This window comes from Lethenteron reissneri, chromosome 65 (genome assembly GCF_015708825.2).
Source record: "Lethenteron reissneri isolate LAM-NWPU_2019-01 chromosome 65, ASM1570882v1, whole genome shotgun sequence".
Taxonomy (NCBI): Eukaryota; Metazoa; Chordata; class Hyperoartia; order Petromyzontiformes; family Petromyzontidae; genus Lethenteron; species Lethenteron reissneri.
Window position 1 is genome coordinate 9,688,599 of NC_083843.1, and position 26,781 is coordinate 9,715,379.

At 44.9% G+C, this 26,781-nt stretch overlaps 1 protein-coding gene across 1 annotated transcript; it reads left to right on the forward strand.

Annotated features, from left to right (window-relative positions):
- The first annotated feature begins 342 nt into the window (after positions 1 to 342).
- Positions 343 to 20,487, forward strand: LOC133359515 (E3 ubiquitin/ISG15 ligase TRIM25-like). Its single transcript, XM_061577932.1, has 6 exons — positions 343 to 969; positions 1,438 to 1,533; positions 8,648 to 8,881; positions 9,740 to 9,762; positions 10,140 to 10,243; positions 19,804 to 20,487. The coding sequence occupies exons 1-6, from the start codon at positions 412 to 414 to the stop codon at positions 20,349 to 20,351; spliced, it is 1,563 nt and encodes a 520-aa protein (XP_061433916.1). The 5' UTR covers positions 343 to 411; the 3' UTR covers positions 20,352 to 20,487.
- Positions 20,488 to 26,781: the final 6,294 nt, after the last annotated feature.

The window sequence follows — 26,781 nt, forward strand, 5'->3', positions numbered from 1 at the left end:
CGGTCAATCAGCCTGTGGGACAAACCATTATCGCTGCGTCCCTGGCTGCTGCTGCTGGGTTTTGTTTGTATAAAAATTATATTACCTGAGACCGGTCAAAGCTATGTATGTTTGTTGGACGTCTTTCACACCGTACGTAGCCAACCGTGCTAATCGGAAGTGCAGGGGAAGAACAACAAACTAAAGACAAAAAGCAATTTTAGCTAACACAGTGTGTGACTGTAACGCCACGTCTACACAGGTGAGCGCGGCCGCCGTGTGGAACATTCCAAGGCGTGTCTTGAGGTATTTATAACTTAACTGTAGGTCATGTCCATTTCCTTGTTCGTCTCCGCTGTGTGAGCAGCTGCTGCTGCGATAGCTCCTCCATGAGCTGCGGCGAGCGACTGAGTGCGAGTGAAGCCATGGGCCATGGCGAGCGCGTCTCCCAGTGATTGTGTAGACAGTGAGCTGAGCTGCCCCATCTGCCTGGGCACGTTTGACTGCCCCTCCACGCTGAGCTGCGGACACTCGTTCTGCCTCCGGTGTCTGGAAGGTGCCTGGGAGACAGCGAGCAGCTTCAGCTGCCCGCAGTGCCGAGCGGCCTTCCCTGAGCGACCCCAGCTGAAGAGGAACGTGGCGCTCGCCAACCTGGTGGAGCAGCTCAGAGTTGGAGAGAGGATGGCTGCAGTTGTCTTCTGTGACACCTGTGGTGATGGGGAGACTCCTGCAGTGAAGACCTGCCTCAGGTGTGAGACTTCCTTCTGTGAGTCCCATCTAAAGCCTCATCTGAAAAACCCCAAGTTGATGGACCACGTCCTAGTGGCTCCCATTGTCAGCCTGGAGGAAAGAAGATGCAAGAAGCATAAACAGGAGCTCATGTTCTACTGCAAGCAGGACGCGAGCCTGGTGTGTGTTGCCTGTACCATTACCGGAGAACATAGAGGGCATGATGTCGATACACTGGAGGATGAGCATGAGACACGGAAGGTGAGTACCTCACGGTGTGAGAATGGGATCGCTTTAGTTCAAGGTAGCCATTTGGTTTTGAAAGGGAAATGGACAGGAGTTTGAGTGCAGGGAGGAGGAGGGTGGGTTGATGCTTTTTGAGTGAGCCGTGCTGGAGGAAGGCCGTGTTTGGACGTTGCTCGTGAAGTGAAGAGCCATTGTGTTGAACGAGCATGTCCCTGTCCCCTGCTGTGGCCTCTACAACACCTTGGCACGAGCTGACAAATTCGCAACTTCCACATCGCATTAAAGAAAACATGAGGAAGTTATTATTCTCTCTTCATTGCGCCTTCTTGCTTACAGACTGTTAAGTCAGTCCAGGCTGACTTCCTTGGCACTCTTCTGGTGGGCAATTCTAGAGCTGTCACTGTGGAGGGCTCTGTGTGGAGTGGGGCTGAGAGGGAGCCGCTCAAGGAGTGGAGTCTCCTCTGGTGACTTCGTCTCTTACAGAGTAGAGTCGGAGAAGAGACGCGAGCAGTGGATGAGAAGAGGAAGAAAGCGGAGGCATCTGTGGGACAGATGAAGTCCACTCGCAAGGACGTGCAGGTACGACCTGTGGGCTCTGTGACCTCGTGGCCTCCACCCTGCGTGAAGTCTGTGACTCTCTCTATGAGGACAACTCCGTAGATTCAAGTGAGCCTTCAGTATCATTGGAAATAGCAATACATTATTTATATTGCTGCTTGAATGTGGATAACGTTTATAACAAACAAGTTAATTTTTAGTACCACTGCAAAGCTGTATATGGGATAAATTGAATGACTTTCTATGGGTTTGATAATATAAACGTGCATTGGATTAAAAACTAACACTTAAAACAAGTAAAGATTGTGATACAATTTAATAGACAATCTGAGATCTTTAATTCTAGAACACAAGAGATGACTTGAAGAAATATGAGAGGGAACGCAGGGAAAACTGTTTTATCACACACCCAAGTATAAAATAGACAATGCATACATAATGAAATGGTAAAACTTGTTTTACTTGCATTTCAGTTTGTATTCATTGTGATGTATTAATGACTGAATCTTGGTGTCGTGCGTATAAGGCAACCGATAATTATGCAATTGCATATACTTTTTATATTTCTGCAAGGAATGGGTTTGAGCCTGTTTATTATCAACTGCATGGATTTACATTCTAACTAAATATATGACCTAGAATAGGGCGTATTCTCATATAGAGAACTGGGCGCCTTTGACCAGTGTAGCTTGCGACGGAAACTTCACATTCAAACTCTTTGGTTTTTTCAGTAAAGTCATGTAGGTTAAAAAAACAAATAGATTAAATCACGACGTTTCGGAGGCAACACAAGCCTCCGTCTTCAGGTGGAACTGTCACAGCAAAATTACTGTATCAAGGGAAGAGCTCTAAGAGATAAGACCTTATATACTGGTTAATGGGAGGGGGAGGAGCCAGGATGGGCCGTGGTGGGGGGGTTACAAGCTGGTGAGGTGACGACCAGTGCTGCAACTGCGGCTACGCCTGGAGCTGCAGCCGAGGCCTTGTGATGTAGATGGCGTAAGTAGATAAGAGAGCAAGGATTACGCCGCCTATTGTTATGCACGCCGGTAGGTTGCAGGCAAGCAGTGTGTGAAAAGCTAAAAAACTACTATGGCTGTACAATTATAAGGCAGCTAGAGTTTGGCTTGGTTGATGACATCTTTCCAATGATTGCTTAGTTTAAAACCATCCTCTCGGTTAAAGTTGTGTCTATGTTTGTATATCTGGATGGCTTCATGGACACATCTTTGGTAGTTACCGGGAGGTTTGCAGAGTACTTTGGTATCGGAAAAAACGATATCATGAGAACCCGCTGTGTTGAAACAACGATCAGCTACGGCCAAATAATTCGTTCTGCCGTATTTCAAATCTGATTTGTGCTCGCGAATTCGGTCAGACATATGTCGTTTTGTCTCCCCGATATAGCAGTCACCACAGGTACAACTCAATTTGTAAACACGGGGGTACTGTAAGTCAGGAATGACATCCTTTACGGGTGGGATCAGATCACGGATTTTGTGTACTGTATTGAATCGGACCTGGATCTTGTGTTTGTTTAGAATTTTGGAAATAGTTTTGGTAACGCCTGCTATGTATGGCAACGTAATTATATTGATCGGAGTTTCAGGTGGTTGTTTCTGCATGGTGGGAGAAACAGCTTGGCGGATAGTACAGTCACAGTATCCGTTCATCTTGAGGGCCAGATGTACATGTTTTAATTCACTGGCCAGGTGGTGTTGGTCTGAGATGCAAGCCCTATGGTATAGTCTTTTGATGAGGGCATTCTTTTGAGCCGGGTGGAGGGCTCATTGCATCTCAGACCAACACCACCTGGCCAGTGAATTCAAACATGTACATCTGGCCCTCAAGATGAACGGATACTCTGACCATACTATCCGCCAAGCTGTTTCTCCCACCATGCAGAAACAACCACCTGAAATTCTGATAAAAATCATCACGTTGCCATACATAGCAGGCGTTACCAAAAATATTTCCAAAATTCTAAACAAACGCAAGATCCAGGTCCGATTCAATACAGTACACCAAATCCGTGATCTGATCCCATCCGTAAAGGATGTCATTCCTGACTTACAGTACCTCATTGTTTACAAATTGAGTTGTACCCGGGGTGACTGCTATATCGGGGAGACAAAACGACATATTACTGACCAAATACGCGAGCACAAATCAGATTTGAATTTCACCTGAGAACAAATTCTTTGGCCGTAGCTGATCATTGTTTCAACACAGCGGGTTCTCATGATATCGTTTTCTCCGATACCAAAGTACTCTGCAAACCTCCCGGTTACTACCAAAGATTTGTCTATGAAGCCATCCAGATATACAAACATAGACACAACTTCAACCGAGAGGATTGTTTTAAACTAAGCAATCATTGGAAAGATGTCATCAACCAAGCCAAACTCTAGCTGCCTTATAATTGTACAGCCATAGTAGTTTTTTAGCTTTTCACACACTGCTTGCCTGCAACCCACCAGCGTGCATAACAAAAGGCGGCGTAATCCCTGCACTCTGATCTACTTACGCCATCTACATCACAAGGCCTCGGCTGCAGTTCCAGGCATAGCCGCAGTTGCAGCACTGGTCGTCACCTCACCAGTTTATAACTGCCCCCCCCTCCCACAGCCCATCCTGGCTCCTCCCCCCTCCCCTTAACCAGTATATAAGGTCGTGTCTCTTAGAGCTCTCTTCACTTGATACAGTAATTTTGCTGTGACTTTTCCACCTGAAGATGGAGGTTTGTGTTGCCTCCGAAACGTCGTGATTTAATTAATTTATTTCTTTTTTAACCTACGTGACTTTACCGAAAAAACCAAATAGTATACAATTATATCTTGCTCAATCAAGAGTCATATCGTGTGATTCACTTCATCTAGTGTTGGAAAAGATCCTAGAATATGGCAATTGTGTATTTATATCAATCTTTGTTGACAAATATGAGTAACAAAAATGCGTGAATGTTTAATTAAGATCTGCTAGATCAGTGAATGTTTCACCAGGTACAGCTAGTATCGTATAAAGCTCTTACGAGTGGGAACACGCAGCAGTGCTGGCTTAGGAAACATACCCACCCCTAATCATTCGCTCAGCAAATGAGAGCGACGCACGCTGAGCCAACCAGACCCCACCCCCCATGATTCTATTATCACGATTTAAAAAAGAAAAATCCGTTTTTTTTTATGTTAGCGAGGTGAGAACTCACTCGACCAGGATAGAGTTCCAGGCTCCATCTAAAAAAAACCTCGTCACAGAAATGTAGACTGAGGGCACCGCTAAGTTCACAGAGGTCCTGGAGCTCTTCTCTGAGAATGACCCCAGACTGGGAGTGCAGCAGCTGCTCCACCCTCGTCTCCCACTGATGCCATGGTAGCAGGAGTACAGTATTATGCACAGCATGTCATACTTAATGAGGTTATTATAAAAAAATATGTTGATTAAATGTTTACCATCTGTATTATTGGTGCTTTTACCGATACCCCAATGAAGCCCTCATCCGAAAGCAATAACGCTGATGGGAACACATCCCCATATATACAACAGTACAATGCCCAATTTTAGCGTTGATTCTATAAGCGCTCACTTCTTCAGGAAGCATACTGAGCATTTAGCGAGGTCTGCCAGTATTGATACAATAATTCAGTCCCAAAAGGCCATGGGGCAAATAGATTGTGTACAAAATACTTTAATTGATGATGTGCAGAGACAAATCTATGAAGAAGGTGATTCGTGTGCTTATCTGTTTTGGTAAATAATTTACAGATCCTCACCAATACACTTCTGGATGAAGGTTCCGCAACATCGTGTTGATCATTGAGGCTAGTTGGCCATACTTAGTTGCATGGGTCAGTGCAGGTTGGTGAAGGTAGAGTCCAGCACTGGTTCATATCTCAATCATTACGCAGCCCTCTAATCGTGTTGGAGGCAGGAGAGGGAGCCAAGCCTAGGCTGAGGCCAGGACACTCCAGTAATGTGGGTTAGTATCAGCAGCGTGGAAGAACGCGTCACAAAATCTAGTTTAATATATGGTCATTTTAGAGAGAACAGGGAGGCACTTATTGAGGTTGCGACTGGGAATTTGTAAATTTAGGAGGTCCTTACATACTTGGCGTATTTGTTTATAAGGAATCTTAGGATGAAGACAGCCCAGTGGTGGTCTCTAAACAAATCCAGGGGGGAAATTGGAGGTGATACAGAGGTTGCACTAATGTGTTGATATGGAGGCATCAAGGTGAAAGTGGGCAGCCAGGTGGTATAATGGAACAAGAGGCTAGGCAGTCGATGATTTCACACGAGTCAAAGATGAGGAGGATGGCGGCTTGGACTATATCAAAATGGAGCCGAGGTGAGACAATTTAACACGTAGGCTTTCGCGACCAATGTTATTCATAATCAACGATTTTTGGGTTTAGATCGCGTTTATTTATAAATGTGTCGTAACCCTCCACCACCCGACACGGCCAATCAGTAAAAATGTGTCACGTTGACAAAGACAAATAGTTCACTGCTTTAGCCCACCGGTGTGTTGAAGCAACAACATTTACAATTTGAGTACGACGTTTCGCTGGTAATTGCAATCAGCATCATCGGGCAATTCGCCAGAATGGTGAGGCTCTCCTGTGTCTCCCGTTCTTATATAGAGCAGCAGCAGGGTGACGTCATCATTAACTCATTAACTCATCAGGTGCAAAGATTCAAGGGGGGAGTTATTGTAATTATATACTAGATTAGTAATCAGGCTATTGTTACGATGCGAGTTGTAGATTAGTAATCATTTGGAATGTGTTTAATTGTGATTATGCTACATTAGTAATCAGTTAGTGGTTGTTTCCCTTATAAGTAATTGTAATGTATCTTATTTAATAATACGCTTCCAGGCCGCACTAAGCCTATAGCTGTCTGAGCGATTAAAGTTATTTCTGTTTCTCTCAATTTCAATCGATTCTCTAATTAGTCTTTGCCAGTAGTAACTAGTTTTACACAACACTTCCACGTTGTCAAAATCAATTGAGTGTCCATGTTGGCATGCATGTTCTGCTACTGCCGACAGTTGTGTTTGTGATAGTTTAATATTTCTCTGGTGTTCTTTTAGTCTTACACTAACGTTACGCCCTGTCTGTCCAATATAGCATCTGCCACATACACAATTAATCCGATATACACCTTCTGTTGATAATTTAGGTAATTCGTCTTTAGTGCACGTTACTAGTTGTTGAATTTTGTGTACTGTACCAAATCTTACTGTAATGTTTTGCTTTTGCAAAACACGGGCTAATTTATCAGTCACTCCTGAGATAAATGGTATTTTTATTGTTTTAATAATCTGGTCGCTTTCAGCAGTGTTGCTTTGCGATCGTGATTTGGCTTTTAGTGCTCTGTTAAAACAGTGTCAGATGGTGAAAGTCTAGTGAGAGAGATTAAACATGTTAAAGAAGCACTAAGACAGAATGGCTACAATAATGCTCAAATTAACAGAGCACTAAAAGCCAAATCACGATCGCAAAGCAACACTGCTGAAAGCGACCAGATTATTAAAACAATAAAAATACCATTTATCTCAGGAGTGACTGATAAATTAGCCCGTGTTTTGCAAAAGCAAAACATTACAGTAAGATTTGGTACAGTACACAAAATTCAACAACTAGTAACGTGCACTAAAGACGAATTACCTAAATTATCAACAGAAGGTGTATATCGGATTAATTGTGTATGTGGCAGATGCTATATTGGACAGACAGGGCGTAACGTTAGTGTAAGACTAAAAGAACACCAAAGAAATATTAAACTATCACAAACACAACTGTCGGCAGTAGCAGAACATGCATGCCAACAGGGACACTCAATTGATTTTGACAACGTGGAAGTGTTGTGTAAAACTAGTTACTACTGTCATCTGGTCCAACCCATATGAGACTAGGCTCGAAGGAAAGCTGTCTCGGGTGTGGACCAATCAACTTCAAGGACAGTGCACATTATCAGAGTTATGTTCTTTAGTTTGTATTATGACTGCAGGTATTGCGGTCTATGCAAACATGACTCCTTGTAAAAAGGTGTCAGTTTTGTTGCCAGATAGAAGGGTAAAGAACCAATTATCATACAGTGCGCCTTTTGGCGTCATCTGGTCCAACCCATATGAGACTAGGCTCGAAGGAAAGCTGTCTCGGGTGTGGACCAATCAACTTCAAGGACAGTGCACATTATCAGAGTTATGTTCTTTAGTTTGTATTATGACTGCAGGTATTGCGGTCTATGCAAACATGACTCCTTGTAAAAAGGTGTCAGTTTTGTTGCCAGATAGAAGGGTAAAGAACCAATTATCATAGTTACTACTGGCAAAGACTAATTAGAGAATCGATTGAAATTGAGAGAAACAGAAATAACTTTAATCGCTCAGACAGCTATAGGCTTAGTGCGGCCTGGAAGCGTATTATTAAATAAGATACATTACAATTACTTATAAGGGAAACAACCACTAACTGATTACTAATGTAGCATAATCACAATTAAACACATTCCAAATGATTACTAATCTACAACTCGCATCGTAACAATAGCCTGATTACTAATCTAGTATATAATTACAATAACTCCCCCCTTGAATCTTTGCACCTGATGAGTTAATGATGACGTCACCCTGCTGCTGCTCTATATAAGAACGGGAGACACAGGAGAGCCTCACCATTCTGGCGAATTGCCCGATGATGCTGATTGCAATTACCAGCGAAACGTCGTACTCAAATTGTAAATGTTGTTGCTTCAACACACCGGTGGGCTAAAGCAGTGAACTATTTGTCTTTGTCAACGTGACACATTTTTACTGATTGGCCGTGTCGGGTGGTGGAGGGTTACGACACATTTATAAATAAACGCGATCTAAACCCAAAAATCGTTGATTATGAGTGAGACAATTTGTTTATTTATATAGAAGATTTTGTTTATTAAACGATATGATCAATTTGAAGGGCAAGATAGCACCTAGAAACCTAAAGTGATAGACCTGTTCAATGAGATGTGAGTCCAAAGACATAACGTGAAGGCAGGGAAAGATAGGTTTGGAGTAACTGGAAAACAATGTGGCTTTTGTCTTAACAGCATAGAATATGAATTTACAGAATCCATCGCATGCCCCTTGCAGGATTCCATGGTCCAGACCAAGGCTCACATCTCAGGCGAGTTCACCCGCATGAGGGTGACGCTGGATGAGGACGAGAGGGCAGCTCTGGATCGCGTGGACATGAAGGGGCGCGAGCTGCTGTCCCGGATCGAGGAGAACATTGCTCATTATGAGCACGAGATCAGCGAGCTCCAGGCAGCAGCCACGCGCCTGCGCACTCTACAGGAGGAGAGGGACTCACTCACGTTCTTGCAGGTAGAGCACTCAGGGATCCAGGGCGAGTGCCCCAGTTCACGTATATTCGTTGCGTTTGTAAACTTGGCAGATGCGTTGCAACACAAAACACAAGATAACGCCACTTCCATTGTCAAGACAACATATAGCCCATGGGTTCTGAAAGTAAATGTAGAGTCAAGTTCACCAACTTGGATTTGTATATTGTAATAAAAATATAAACTAGCGCTGAATTAAAAAAAAAAACTATTAACACACAAATTCCTCGAGTTAATTGGTTGGTAATATATGCAGACATTGGCATTACAAATTGTAACCGCATCATCCTGTAATGAACATCAGATTGAGGCCACTTGACACTACATTACAAATTTTCATTTTACCAAATGTATACCAACCATTAGTAATGCTGAACACGGAAGGGCTTTTAACATCAGGAAAGCCAGAAGCAGTTATATTTCAGCATTGACTGCTGATGAGTCTTTGAAAGTTGAAACAAATCCCGAGATTGCTTGCCTCAACAAATGTTCACCCTGCTAAATTATGGACTCTGGTAACACCACGCTCTGGTTGTAATTCACGCTCGCAGTGGATCATTATTTTGAATGTTGGTTCACAATCACTGCAACTCGATGTCAAGTGCCACGGACGCCTCTTGCCATGACATCGGGTACCGAGTGGCAACAGTTTTAGAGGCCACACCTTGCTTATGAGAATCATTGAGTCCTAATGCATCCATGGCTTTGTCTTGATGACAACCAACAACACTAGGCCACGCGAATGTCTGAGTGCAGCCTCATCGCGTCTACCAATCACCGTGTGGTTAACGTGGCTGGAGGTGAACTGACTCACGCCCCCTGCCCTGTCTGACTCCTGCAGGTTCACCTGAAAGAGACAAACCGGTATGGACTATGAACTTGCACAGATTAACACACGGGGTGACGCCTTGTGTGGAACATGGGCTGAGTAATGATGATGATGTGTGATGATGATGTGTGATGATGATGTGTGATGATGATGTGTAAGACGAGGGTTGTGTGATGTTGTATGCTGTAATGCTGTGCGCGATGTTGCCGTTTGTGATGCCGTGTGTGATAATGCCGTGTGTGATAATGCCATGTGTGATGATGCCATGTGTGATGATGGCGGGTGATGATGTTGTGTGTGATGATGTGTAGTATGATACTGTGTATGCTGATGCTGTGTGTGATTATGCTGTGCGTGATGATACTGTGTACGACACGGGCTGTGTGTGTCACTGCTGGTTTTTGTCTCACAGGAGAGACGCTCAGAAGGAAGATCTACCCTCATCTGCCAGCAAAAAAGACATCGCCACGATCAGCGCCCTGCAGGGAGCTGTGGTCAACCTGCTGGCATTCATTTGTGAGTTCCACGGACTCTTACCACCTGTGCGTGTGTGTTATTGTGCGTGTAATTGTGTCTTGTGTGTATGTTGCGGAGCGGTGGCATAGTGGTTAACGTGCTACAATATGAACCTGGCAACACAAATTCGATTCCCGTTCACAGCCAACACCAGTGACAATTTTCTGAACCGGTCATGGGCCTCCCCTATGTCGACTCAGCCTCAAATGTCTACCTGGTGTAGTGTGTAAAAACTGCCACTAGGGAGACAAAGGCGGCCTTACGTGGTGCTGGCCACCCACCACCTCATGTTCTATACCGGCCTTGAAGTGCCACTCGCTAACAATTCTTGCCCCTACAGCCTATTTGGGCTATACGGGGTGTCTTGTAATTGTGTCTGTTTGTATGCGTATGTGTAGATGAGCGAGAGTGAGTACGGATGTGCAATGATGATGGAATGCTCTGTGCACTGAGCTACAAACATGGTCACCTACACGTGACTCACGGCCACGGCTATCATCAATGGTGAGTGGATTCAGAACCAATTCTGAGCCTCTCCCAGATGAACCCTTGGCTTAAACGACTACCGGGTACGTGCTGTAAGCATCAGCACTGCGGACACAAAGGCGGCCTGCAGAATGCATATGGTGAAATGGCTTTTATAACTACATGAATATAAATTTAAATAATGTTGTGGCTTGGCTCTCCAACACACCGGCGTGCTGTACTAGTGACGAATTGGCATGTTCTGTTTACGTGACAACCCTTACTAGTTGTCTGTGTCGGGTGGTGGCAGGTTTAATGACACAAATATTTACGCGATCTAACCCCAAAAAAACCTCTTATGGATTATATAAACTTAGGGTTGATTGGTAATGCCCAAGGATCATACATCCAGACTAAGACACGTTTGAAGATTTTTAGGCTTCATGTCAACAGCCTGATGCTCAGAGAGTCAAACTAAGGCATTTTTAGGATTCTTATGCTCCCCAGTTCATGGCTGAGGCTCACAGAGTGAGACTAAGGCATAACCATGGTCAACCTTGTCTATCACTACACGGTACGTGCAAACATCAACATTACGACTGTAATGTATTCATTAGACAATAATATATAGCACACACACGAGTGTATTTCACTATTACATAAGTTCCATTGATATGTAGTGTTGTAAGGACGGACTTCTAAACTTCTTTATGGCACACACTGTTTATTATCTTAATATACAGTCCCTATCACACTAAGGGGTATATGGTCCCCTCACCCGTTACCCTCAGAAGGTACAAGCCTCCGGACCTTGCAGGCTATCTAATCTCCCTGCTCTCCCAGCGTCCTCTGGCTGGACCTAGGGGATCTCTCCCCGACCACTGGTTACTCTGAGCCCTAGCCCTGATAAGGGCTGGAGGGCTTGGTCCAGGGTCCTAGACGTCTTCGGCCGACTTGGGTCTTCGTGTAGCAGAACTCCTCCAGAGCTCTCAGCGCTCTGGCTTTTATAACTGTTCGTGGCCGGGTTGTCCAATCCCCGGCCACCTTGTGGGACCCTCTGATTGGTCCTTCCCAATCTGGCGTTTGGATCCTACCTCACCCCATTTGACTCTGGCCGTTTGATTGAGCGGGAAAACCTTGTTTACGATCTGCTCTCACAGTTTGCGAACAGCGAGTAGTTAACACCACTACAGATATTACACGCGTGTATTATCCGTAAGGATGCTGTTGGCCAAAGTAACCATTGTAGCAGATGAAACTACGAGTATAAGTCTTCTCTGTAATGGATGTCATCATCAGACTCGAGTCAGACTACATCATCGTAGTGATGCGTAGGATTCATTGTTAATGATGTAGGCTCATATCCATACTAAGGCACCTTAAGGATTATTGGGGTTCTATGTAAATTCCCGAGGCTCACAGAGCCAGACTGGGCTATCATTGTGGCTGACCACGTGTATCACTGTGCAAACAGATACATTGCTATTGCCCATGTATTGCGATACCTCTACGTTCACATACAGCACACACACGAGTGTAAAGGAGTATTACATGAGCTCTATTAACCCTACACGTGTGTATAATTGAGTGTGGATGCTGTTGCTATTCTGCGTGTGAGTGTTTTACACAGAGACAATGTGGCTGATATTCTTAGGATTCCTTATTAGTGCTTGAGGCAGCGTGATACAGACTCAGACACAGTTAGGATTCTTAGAGTTCCGTGTTAAAATCTGAAGCTCTCAGCATCAACGGCACTGAGTCTTTGACACACACAAGCTATGGCTGATATTATTAGGATTCATTACACTGTGTAATAAAAAATGTCCCTGGGTAGTAAGTGTTATTTTCTAATTGCGTATGACTCAAAAGTACACAAAATGGCTATTATTTCCCACAAACTTTGCTTTTGTGACCAAGACAGTGATATTTTGAAATTTACAAATTTTCAATGGGAATTCCAGATAGATTCAGTGCTGAGTAGTAACTTGTAGTAACTTCTAGAACATTCAAGAACTTTCCAGTACTAAAAAAGTAGTATAAATACAGGACCCTTAAGCCTACCAGTTCAGTTTACAGTGGTACCTCGGTATACGTCGTTAATTTGTTCCAGAAGGTAGGACTTATACCGAAAATGACGTATACCAAGCGAATTTTTACTGTAAGAAATAAAGGGAAAGGAAATAATCCGTTCCAGAGTATAAGAAATTATATTTAATATGGCATAATATACATTAATGGGGTTGTATAAAATAAGAATTAGACTTAACGTATTACTAAAATGCATACATAAATTAAAATAAATGCCCACACGAGTGTACATCACTACACTATCACACACACACACGAGTGTACATCACTACACTATCACACACACACGAGTGTACATCACTACACTATCACACACACACGAGTGTACATCACTACACTATCACACACACACACGAGTGTAAATCACTACACTATCACACACACACACGAGTGTACATCACTACACTATCATACACACACGAGGGTACATCACTACACTATCACACACACGAGTGTACATCACTACACTATCACACACACACACACACGAGTATACATTACTACACTACTACACTACCACACACACACACGAGTGTACATCACTACACTATCACACACACGAGTGTACATCACTACACTATCACACACACACACGAGTGTACATTACTACACTATCACACACACGAGTGTACATCACTACACTATCACACACACACACACACGAGTTTACATCACTACACTATCACACACGAGTGTACATCACTACACTATCACACACACACACACGAGTGTACATCACTACACTATCACACACACGAGTGTACATCACTACACTATAACACACACACACACGAGTGCACATCACTACACTATCACACACACGAGTGTACATCACTACACTATCACACACACGAGTGTACATTACTACACTACTACACTACCACACACACACACGAGTGTACATCACTACACCATCACACACACACACGGTGTACATCACTACACTATCACACACACACGCGAGTGTACATCACTACACTATCACACACACACGAATGTACATCACTACACTATCACACACACACGAATGTACATCACTACACTATCACACACACACACACGCACACACGAGTGTACATCACTACATTAGCACACACACACGAGTGTACATCACTACACTATCACACACACACACGAGTGTACATCACTACACTATCACACACACGAGTGTACATCACTACACTATCACACACACACGAGTGTACATCACTACACTTTAACACACACACACGAGTGTACATCACTACACTATCACACACACACAGAGTGTACATCACTACACTATCACACACACACACACACGAGTGTACATCACTACACTATCACACACACACGAGTGTACATCACTACACTTTAACACACACACACGAGTGTACATCACTACACTATCACACACACAGAGTGAACATCACTACACTATCACACACACACACGAGTGTACATCACTACACTATTACACACACGAGTGTACATCACTACACTATCACACACACACACGAGTATACATCACTACACTATCATACACACAGTGTACATCACTACACTATCACACGCACACGAGTGCACAACACTATCACACACACACGAGTGTACATCACTACACTATCACACACACACACACGTGTGTACATCACTTCACTATCACACACACACGAGTGTACATCACTACACTATCACAAACAAGTGTACATCACTACACTATCACACACACACGGGTGTACATCACTACACCATCACACACACACGAGTGTACATCACTACACTATCACACACAAGTGTACATCACTACACTATCACACACACAGTGTACATCACTACATTATCACACACACACGAGTTACATCACTACACTTTCACACACACACTAGTGTACATCACTACACTATCACACACACACACGAGTCTACATCACTACACCATCACACACACACAAGTGTACATCGCCACACTATCACACACACACGAGTGTACATCACTACACTATCACACACACACACGAGTGTAAATCACTACACTATCACACACACACAGAGTGTACATCACTACACTATCACACACACACACGAGTGTACATCACTACACTATCACACACACACACGAGTGTACATCACTACAATATCACACACACACACGCGTGTACATCACTACACTATCACACACACACTCGAGTGTACATCACTACATTATCACACACACACGAGTGTACATCACTACACTATCACACACACGAATGTACATCACTACACTATCACACACACACACGAGTGTACATCACTACACTATCACACACACACACGAGTGCACATCACTACACTATCACACACACGCGTGTACATCACTACACTATCACACACGAGTGTACATCACTACACTATCACACACGCGAGTGTACATTACTACACTACTACACTACCACACACACACACGAGTGTACATCACTACACCATCACACACACACACGGTGTACATCACTACACTATCACACACACACGCGAGTGTACATCACTACACTATCACACACACACGAATGTACATCACTACACTATCACACACACACGAATGTACATCACTACACTATCACACACACACACACGAGTGTACATCACTACATTAACACACACACACGAGTGTACATCACTACACTATCACACACACACACTAGTGTACATCACTACACTATCACACACACACACGAGTGTAAATCACTACACTATCACACACACACGAGTGTACATCACTACACTTTAACACACACACACGAGTGCACATCACTACACTATCACACACACACACAGTGTACATCACTACACTATCACACACACACACACGAGTGTACATCACTACACTATCACACACACACGAGTGTACATCACTACACTTTAACACACACACACGAGTGTACATCACTACACTATCACACACACAGAGTGAACATCACTACACTATCACACACACACACACGAGTGTACATCACTACACTATTACACACACGAGTGTACATCACTACACTATCACACACACACACACGAGTATACATCACTACACTATCATACACACAGTGTACATCACTACACTATCACACGCACACGAGTGCACAACACTATCACACACACACGAGTGTACATCACTACACTATCACACACACACACGAGTGTACATCACTTCACTATCACACACACGAGTGTACATCACTACACTATCACAAACAAGTGTACATCACTACACTATCACACACACACGGGTGTACATCACTACACCATCACACACACACGAGTGTACATCACTACACTATCACACACAAGTGTACATCACTACACTATCACACACACAGTGTACATCACTACATTATCACACACACACGAGTGTACATCACTACACTTTCACACACACACACTAGTGTACATCACTACACTATCACACACACACACGAGTCTACATCACTACACCATCACACACACACAAGTGTACATCACCACACTATCACACACACATGAGTGTACATCACTACACTATCACACACACACGAGTGTAAATCACTACACTATCACACACACACGAGTGTACATCACTACACTATCACACACACACGAGTGTACATCACTACACTATCACACACACACGAGTGTACATCACTACACTATCACACACACACACGAGTGTACATCACTACACTATCACACACACACGAGTGTACATCACTACAATATCACACACACACAGAGTGTACATCACTACACTATCACACACACACACGCGTGTACATCACTACACTATCACACACACACACGCGTGTACATCACTACACTATCACACACACACTCGAGTGTACATCACTACATTATCACACACACACGAGTGTACATCACTACACTATCACACACACGAATGTACATCACTACACTATCACACACACACACGAGTGTACATCACTACACTACCACACACACACACACACGAGTGCACATCACAGCACTATCACACACACGAGTGTACATCACAACACTATCACACACACGAGTGTACATCACTACACTATCACACACGCGAGTGTACATTACTACACTACTACACTACCACACACACACACGAGTGTACATCACTACACCATCACACACACACACGGTGTACATCACTACACTATCACACACACACGCGAGTGTACATCACTACACTATCACACACACACGAATGTACATCACTACACTATCACACACACACGAATGTACATCACTACACTATCACACACACACACACGAGTGTACATCACTACATTATCACACACACACGAGTGTACATCACTACACTATCACACACACACACACGAGTGTACATCACTACACTATCACACACACACACGAGTGTAAATCACTACACTATCACACACACACGAGTGTACATCACTACACTATCACACACACACACACACACGAGTGTACATCACTACACTATCACACACACACGAGTGTACATCACTACACTATCACACACACAGAGTGTACATCACTACACTATCACACACACAAACACGAGTGTACATCACTACACTATTACACACACGAGTGTACATCACTACACTATCACACACACACACGAGTATACATCACTACACTATCACACACACAGTGTACATCACTACACTATCACACGCACACGAGTGCACAACACTATCTCACACACACACGAGTGTACATCACTACACTATCACACACACACACGAGTGTACATCACTTCACTATCACACACACGAGTGTACATCACTACACTATCACACACAAGTGTACATCACTACACTATCACACACACGAGTGTACATCACTACACTATCACACACAAGTGTACATCACTACACTATCACACACACACGAGTGTACATCACTACACCATCACACACACACGAGTGTACATCACTACACTATCACACACACACACGACTGTACATCACTACACTATCACATACACACGAGTGTACATCACTGCACTATCACACACACGAGTGTACATCACTACACTATCACACACACGAGTCTACATCACTACACTATCACACATACGAGTGTACATCACTACACTATTACACACACACACGAGTGTACATCACCACACTATCACACACACACGAGTATACATCACTACACTATCACACACACACAGTGTACATCACTACACTATCACACACACACAGTGTACATCACTACATTATCACACACACACGAGTGTACATCACTACACTTTCACACACACACACTAGTGTACATCACTACACTATCACACACACACACGAGTCTACATCACTACACCATCACACACACACAAGTGTACATCACTACACTATCACACACACACGAGTGTACATCACTACACTATCACACACACACACGAGTGTACATCACTACACTATCACACACACACGAGTGTACATCACTACACTATCACACACACACACGAGTGTACATCACTACACTATCACACACACACACGAGTGTACATCACTACACTATCACACACACACACGAGTGTACATCACTACAATATCACACACACACACACGCGTGTACATCACTACACTATCACACACACACACGCGTGTACATCACTACACTATCTCACACACACACACGCGTGTACATCACTACACTATCACACACACACTCGAGTGTACATCACTACACTATCACACACACGAATGTACATCACTACACTATCACACACACACACGAGTGTACATCACTACACTATCACACACACACGAGTGTACATCACTACACTATCACACACACACGAGTGCACATCACTACACTATCACACACACACGAGTGTACATCACTACACTATCACACACACGAGTGTACATCACTACACTATCACACACACACACACGAGTGTACATCACTACACTATCACACCCACCTCGTGTGCCGTGTCGGCCTTCACAGGTGCTCACCAACACCACTTGCCCCTACAGCCTGTGAAAGGTGACACACGGGAGATGTTTGTGTTTGTTGTACACACACAGAGACGCTGCGGCGGTGTTGATATCCACGCTGCTGCTGCTGCTGCGATCCACTGCCTCCCACGGGCACTACCGCACAGTGGGGCTGAACGATGAATCGATTTCAAATCGAAGTCGCAATTTGAAACAATGCGATTAGCAAATCGCAAAGGCTGCGATCTTTGAAAAGTCCTATTACTTTCTTATTGGAATGTTTATTTTTTATTATTAGAACTTTATTGATTTAACTTAATTAATTCTAGATTTGAAGCTTTGGTGACTGCAAGGATTCATAGTCTTAGGTTTTTTCGGAATAGTCACGTAGGTGAAAAAAATAAATAAATAACATTTTAAATGAAAATTTCTCCATTAAATCAAGACGTTTCGGAGGCAACACAAGTCTCCGTCTTCAGGTGGGACCGTCACAGCTAAATTGACTGTATCACTTTCTTTTATTATTATTTTACCTACGTGACTTTACCGAAAAAACTTAACAATTGTTCTATGTTTGATCGTTCCATTTCAATTAAAACATTTTAATAAATACATGTTGGGAGCATTTAATATCTTTTAAGTTTTCAGCCTTGCATTAGAATATATAGAGCAGTTCACATTTTGATGGTATCATCACATGTTTTACATCTATTACACAGTGAATATTGAACTGAAGCTCGACTTTTAAAAATGTAGATGGCGGGGCAGACAAACGCACCGCTGTACTGTACTTCTGTGCTCTCGAAAGCCGCGCCGCCTGCCTTTGCCAACGCGCGGTGACCGGCGTGGTGAAGTATGGTCAAATATCCCCCGCGACCCGCACGGTGTAGGGAGGCCCTCATCCAGCAGCGGATTGACAAAGTGCCCGTTACATGTCATCACACCGATAGCTACGCATTACAACTTTGTATAACAATGCTCATTATGAATTGCTCTATTGTAGTGTGAGTGCGTGTTAGTGCATGAGTGCTGTTGTTATAGTGGTGCTGTTGTTACACGGCTACTGTGATTATCGTTACTGCAGATGGACGCTCACCGACTGTGGACCCAAACTCGGCCCAGAACAACCTCCAGATTTCCTCGGACCTCAGGACGGTGACGCTGACCGCTGTCTCCCAGGGTCGCCCCGATCAACCACACCGCTTTAATGGCTACTACCAAGCCCTGTGCTCCGAGAGCTTCTCGTCGGGTCAGCACTACTGGGAGGTGGACGTGGGGGGTGCGGCGGGGAGCTGTGAGGTTGGAGTCGCGTACGGGACGATCGCACGGAAAGGGAGTGGTGATGAGTGCTGGCTGGGAAGTACCGACTCATCCTGGGTTTTACGTAAAAATAACAACAGCTGCTACGTGCGTCATGGTGGTGTACGGACCTCAGTGACGGTGAGGGATCCTCCCCGGAGAGTCGGGTGTCACCTGCACTGGGAGGCGGGGCTGCTGTCGTTTTACCGCGCCGACTCTATGGAGCTGCTGCTCTGCGTCCACCACTCGTTTAGTCAACCGCTCTACCCCGCACTGTGGGTGTGGTGTGTTGGTGACTCAGTGAGGATTCTGGATCTGAGTCGTGCGTCCTGAGAGCACGGAGTGTGAGCAGCGCAGAGAAACGGGCACAACGCACAGACTCACGCACACAAAGACACAGATCCCCCTTGTAGCCTTCACAGGCTGTTGGGGCAAGTGCTGTTAGCGAGCACCTATGGGGCCGTCCATAAATGACGTCACGCACCTGGGGGGGGGGGCAGACATTTGTGACGATGGGGGGGGGGGGGGGTTTGAGAAATGTGACGTCACGTCAAAATGCGCAACTTAAATAAATATATACAACACGTTCTACTTAATTAAATAGACGTTTTAATAAATGTTTTCTCCTACAACATCAGAGTGCAGCGCCACATTAAATACGCACTACAATGACAATAGCTTAAAGCAATTTGACGCATGTTTTATTTTTGGGAGGGGGGGCAGCGCTTTGTGACGTCATATTTGAGGGGGGGGGTGACTTTTGTGACGCCGTGTGAATCGCGTGACGTCATTTATGGACGGCCCCTATGAAGGCCGGTACAGCACACTAGGGGGTGGGTGACCAACACCACGCCCGGCCGCCTTTGTCTCCCCAGTGGTGACATTTACACACCGTACCAGGTACTATTTTTTTAGGCTGAGTCGACCTAGGGGAGGCCCATGCCCGGTTCACCAACACCAGTGACGATTATCGGAATCAGTCCAGGCTCTCCCCTAGGTCGACTGAGCCCCAAATTAGTACCTGCTGCGATGTGCAAACATCGCCACTGGGGAGACAAAGGCGGGTCGGGCGTGGTACTGGTCACTGACCCCCTCGTGTGCCACAGTGCCGGCCTTCATAGGTGCTACTAGCAAACAGCACTTGCCCCTACAGTCTGTTAAGGCTACACTGGGGATAATTTTCTTTGGGTTAGTGGGTTGGTGTATATGCCTTTGTCTGTGTGTGTTTTGTTATTGTGTCTGTGTGTGTCTTTGTTACTGTGTCTGTGTGTGTGTCTTTGTTACTGTGTCTGTGTGTGTGTCTTTGTTACTGTGTCTGTGTGTTTCTTTGTTACTGTGTCTGTGTCTTTGTCTGTATTTTTGTTTTGGTGCTGGCCACCCACCCCCTCGTGTGCGAGAGTTCCAGCCTTCACAGGCTCTGTTATTTGCTACTAACAGCCCTTTCTCCAACAGTCTGTTAAGACTACACAGACACACACAGATAGACAAACACACTCACACACATACAAACACACAGACACACAAACTAATAGACGCATGTACATACACACACAAATACACTCAAACAGAAACATACTCACACAGATACACACACACACAGATACACACACAGATACAAAGACAAATATCCCCCGTATAGCCTTAACAGACTGTACGGGCAAGTGCTGTTAGTGAGCTATAAAGGCCGGCACTTCCACGAGGGTGTGGGTGGCCACCATCACGCCTGGCCGCCTTTGTTTCCCAAGTGGCGAAATTTACACATTGTACCAGGTACTTATTTGAGGCTAAGACGACCTAGGGGAGGCCCATGACCGGTTTACAAACATCATTGATAGCGATTATATGAATCGATCTTGGATCTGCCCTAGGTCGACTCAGCCTCAAATGAGTACCTGGTGCGATCAGTAAATATCGCCCCTGGGGATACAAAGGCGGGTCTCTGCCAGGCTGGCCTTCATAGGTGCTCCTCACTAGCAGCACTTTACCCAACAGTCTGTTAAGGCTACACAGGGTATCTTTGTCTTAGTGTATAGAGAGCCATGTGCGTCGTGTGGGGTGGAGCGGTGGTGCAGTGGTTAGCGCACTGGTGGGGGAGGGCGGGGGGAGCCAAGCTTCTCTCTGACGTCATCGTCCCTCGCACCGCGCGCCGCGTGGCGCTCAACGCCGAGAGGGCGGAGCTCCACCGCGGGCGTGCTGGGAACACGCGTCACGTGACGCTACGGGGTGACGCGCGCCGTCCCCGCGTGGTCACTCGCTCGTTGGGCGATAAACCCGGGGTGGGAATGGGATGGCATCACTAGGGGGGACTACTCGTGGTGTGTGCTGAGCGTCGCTGGGCTAAAACATTTTTGTTATAACCTGGGGTCGAGTGACCCTCTCCTCCCCCCACCCAAACTAGTTTTATTTTACAGGGCATAGAGAGAGCTATAAGCCATTTTAATACCTAGTAGGAGTAAGAGGTCTTTCGCCACCAATATTATTCGTAAAGGTTTGTTTTGATTAATATTTTTATTTTCTGCTGTCAGACTTTTGGACCTGAAGCCACAGCCTTCGATTTATGGGATAACGCTTCTGCTGACAACAATGGGAACTGTGTTTTCACTTTGAAATGCGTTAAAGTTATTAAGCACCTGATATATATATAGAGTGAGGATCTACCTTACAATACGACACGACTAATATTGTCTCAACACGCATTAATAACAGAGACATTGTGTGTTATTACAGGGATAGTGTTGTATCTATGCCCTGTTTTCCGTTATTAATATTGAGAATAATTAAGAAATTTTTTTTATATCTATTTTTTTTTTTTATTAAATAATGAAAACAACTCACGGGCACACCGGGAGTCCATGAGACATGGAGGGCGGTTGAAATGATAGGAATTCGGTCACAAAAAGGTCATAGACATCCAGACGGACAAAAAGATGTATGGACTAAACCTCCCGAGACATCTGGAGATGTACAGATAAGGTGCAGAGTGAATGACGGTTGAAGCTTCGCGTTTTCTTGGCGTTTTCCTCACCGAAAAGTAGAAACTTAACAAAGATAATTAACCAACAAACAATAATATTTTTACTATTATTATATGTTTCCTACCTACACGACCTTCCAAAAAAGCTAAAGAGTGCGAATTCCAAAGGGCTTAAAAAAATAACTCGGAATAAACACCAATCTCTGGAGAACTAAACTGGGCGAAGCCCCAAGGTAATAATGTGACGAGGAGCATTACGAATATTCATTAAACATATACGAATGATAACAACGATACTAAGACCGAAGGAACTCATAAAATATAATTCAAGAATAAATGTAACACACAGGACCACATAAATGTATTGCAAACATCTCCTCGACCACCTTTGTCTTCCAGCGGGGTCTGACCTCAGAATGACCCACCCAGGGTAAGCAAGGAGGGAGCAAAAAGGTCACAAAAGGGGGGGTTTGTGCTGACATTGGTTGTTTTCTCTCGCAAGATACGCGGAGAGAGGAGTGGGTGCTCGCGTGTTTGAGTTAAGCACGGCCGCCTTTGTCTCCCCGCAGCACAAACAGATGGCCCAGGAATGCTTGGAGGGTTAGGAAAAGGTCGCGAGGAGGGATCGCGCCGGTGTCTGCTTCTTCTCGCTCTGTTTGTGTTTTTTTTTTGTTGCCCGCTCGCAAGGAATGCAGAGAGAAGGGAGTCACGTTTTGAGTTAGACACAGCACACAACACAGTCAGTCCGAGTCGAGCTCAGCGTTGCGACAGGGCACGCAAGGGAGCTGTGGCAGTCGTGCCTCGAGAAGAGATGGGACGACGAGACATCGTTAAAGTGGCAGCCTGAGAGCAGTCTGGGTTGAGTCGTGCTCAGTCTCGCAACTCGGCTTGCGACGCGGTGTTGCGACGGGGCTCGCAAGAGAGCGGAGGCGCGTCGTGCCTCGAGGAGAGATGGAACGACGAGACATCGTTAAAGTGACAGTCTGAGAGCAGTCTGTTCGAGTCGCGCTCAGTCTCGCAACTCGGCTTGCGACGCAGCGTTGCGACGGGGGCTCGCAAGAGAGCTGGGGCGGTTGTGCCTCGAGAAGTGATGGAACGAGGAGGAGTCGTTCGAGTTGCAGAAGTCTGAGTTCAACCTGGGTCGGGGCTGGGTTTCAGCCGTGCTCCGGCTGGTGGAGCGTCGTGAGGACACGAAACACCGATGCCGATAGCCGGAGTCGCTTCTCGCAGAACGAAGTTAAGTGCGAGTGAAGCTGGCCGCTGCACGAACAAGGGAAGCACGGAGCAGAGAGAGTGACAAGTGACGACAAGCAATCAACCTGTAAAAGGGTGGAGATCGCCAAGCGTCGACCAAGTGTGCAAAGCAGAGAGCGCGAAGCAGTGGAGAAAGCCTGGTCAAACGGCTGTGAGGAAGAGGACAGCACCATCGAATGCGCCGTGTGTTTGAGGGCACACCTACCAAAGACCAGTGTAAACAGACAAGACGTCACCGGGCGTCACCGAGCGTCGTGCCAACTCGTCATCCAGCAGTGGAGAAAGCCTGGTCAAACGGCTGTGAGGAAGAGGACAGCACCATCAAATGCGCCGTGTGTTTGAGGGCACACCTACCAAAGACCAGTGTAAACAGACAAGACGTCACCGGGCGTCACCGAGCGTCGTGCCAACTCGTCATCCAGCAGTGGAGAGAGAAAGAGCGCAAGAGCAGCACGACTCGGACGTCACCGGGCGTCACCGAGCGTCGTGCCAACTCGTCATCTAGCAGTAGAGAGAGAGCGCAAGAGCAGCACGACTCGGACGTCACAAGCAGAGACACGCAAGAGAGGCTCGCGGCGGCCACGCCCAACCCAGAGAAAACTTCTGGCCGCTGTTTGTATCCTCCTACACCACACAAGCTAACTACACAATTAATATTACGAGGGGACAACGCACACACAGCACGCACACGAATAAGACTTTAAAAATATATATATATTGTCTTTGCGTTTGAAAAAGGGTTGCCATTTCGAGGTGGTGCGTTCAATATCAACTGATCGTGCAAAGCAGTTGCTGCCGTCGAGTTACATGAAAAAAAATTGTTTAGTCATTCATATTAGGTAATCGCATAATATCGTAAATGCATAAGAGTTTATTCATTAATTTTAGTCAAATGCATAGTCTCGCAAATGCATAAGAGTTTATTCATTCATTTTAGTCAAATGCATAATCTCGTAATTGCATAAGAATTTTAGTTATTCATATTAATCGAATGCATAATATCGCAAATGCATAAGAGTTTGGTTATTCATGAATTATAGACGCATGTTTGACCTGCATGATAGAATATCACATGCTTGTTAGAATAAAATTGCTTAACACCAACTGTTCGAGTGCTTCTTTCCAAGTCCATGCAAAACTATCTTATTCATAAGAGCTGTTGCCTGTGATGAGATCTGAAACTGGTGACCTAAAATATCATAACACACACTAAGATAATCGGTAAACGTTTAATCGATGATAATCGTGTTATCCTGATTGATATAGCTCTGGATAAACTAAGCTGAGCCTAATTATCATAACTGCACACAGTAACATAATCGCAAGCATCCGCATAAAAAATTACGATCATCTCTACGACTATCATAATTTATGCATATTAATACACACACTATCATAATTAATGCGATTTGCGCATTTTTCGGAAAACTATTATTTTTTATTATTTTCATCAAAATTTCATAATCCCAACACATACAACAATAGAGACAACGCAAACTCCAAATATACAGCAGCTTTCAGGGTCGTAATCCAACCCACGACCTCCTGCATACCAGGCAAGGGAGTTAACATATCCTAGCCACAACGGCGTCCCTCCTTAACGTGGGACACCAATCCGGTGTGAACCCAACCTCGAGTCTCAAGCTGTTTAGCATCGCTTCGATGATTTGAGACACATTGGTTATATTGTACCAGTTGAAATTGTGTAAACGCCAATTGCATTGTGCTCTGGGCTGTGGATGAGATTTCTATTTTCGTCATTGCTTGCATGGGTTTGACTTGTTTTGCAATTATTTTCATTTTTGTGAACCAGGTAACTCATGTCAATGAGACTTATCCTGATCTCATGAGTGCTCACCTCGTTGGACTCAAATTCAACTCGACTCGATCATCATCAGCAAAAATATCATCAGCAGCAAAATTAGTACAACAGCAGGAGCAACAGCATTAGCAGTGGGGGCTCCATCGTTAGCATCATGATCAGTATCAGAAGTAGGGCCATAATCAATAATAATACAATCATTATCAGCAGTAACAGAATAATCAATAGCATAAGCAGCAGCATTATCGCTAGCATAATCAATATTATCAGGAGTAGGACCAGCAGCATTAATAATAATATAATCATTAGTAGTAGTAACAGAATCATAAGTAGCAGCAGCAGAAGCAGCATCATCATCATTCTTGCAACCGACACTCATCCTAGTGTAATAAAAGGACTCAGACGCTTCTCTCTGACTCCGTGTCCTTTATTTGGGGTTCGCGTTCTCCTTCCCTCACGGCACTCCTCCTGAGACTCTCTGCCTGGCAGCTCCACATCTGCCTTCGCTCCCGTAGCCTTCCGCGCTCCTGCAGCTCCGCTGCAGGCTCTTGGTGCAGCCCTCTGGCTGCTCTCACAGCAGCTCCATCGCTGCTCCCTGTTCCTCCGTGCGTGGCGATCTCGCCACCTCCCAACGTCAGCCCTTCGTGGCCTCTGTGGCTATCTCGCCATCTCCTACCTCAGCCCTTCGTGGCCTCTGTGGCTATCTCGCCATC

Coding starts and splice junctions, on each gene's coding strand:
- LOC133359515 (XM_061577932.1), top strand. CDS start 412: ATGGCGAGCGCGTCTCCCAGTGATTGTGTAGACAGTGAGCTGAGCTGC. Junction 8,882..9,739: donor ACTCACTCACGTTCTTGCAG/GTAGAGCACTCA, acceptor TGACTCCTGCAG/GTTCACCTGAAAGAGACAAA. Junction 10,244..19,803: donor CAACCTGCTGGCATTCATTT/GTGAGTTCCACG, acceptor TCGTTACTGCAG/ATGGACGCTCACCGACTGTG.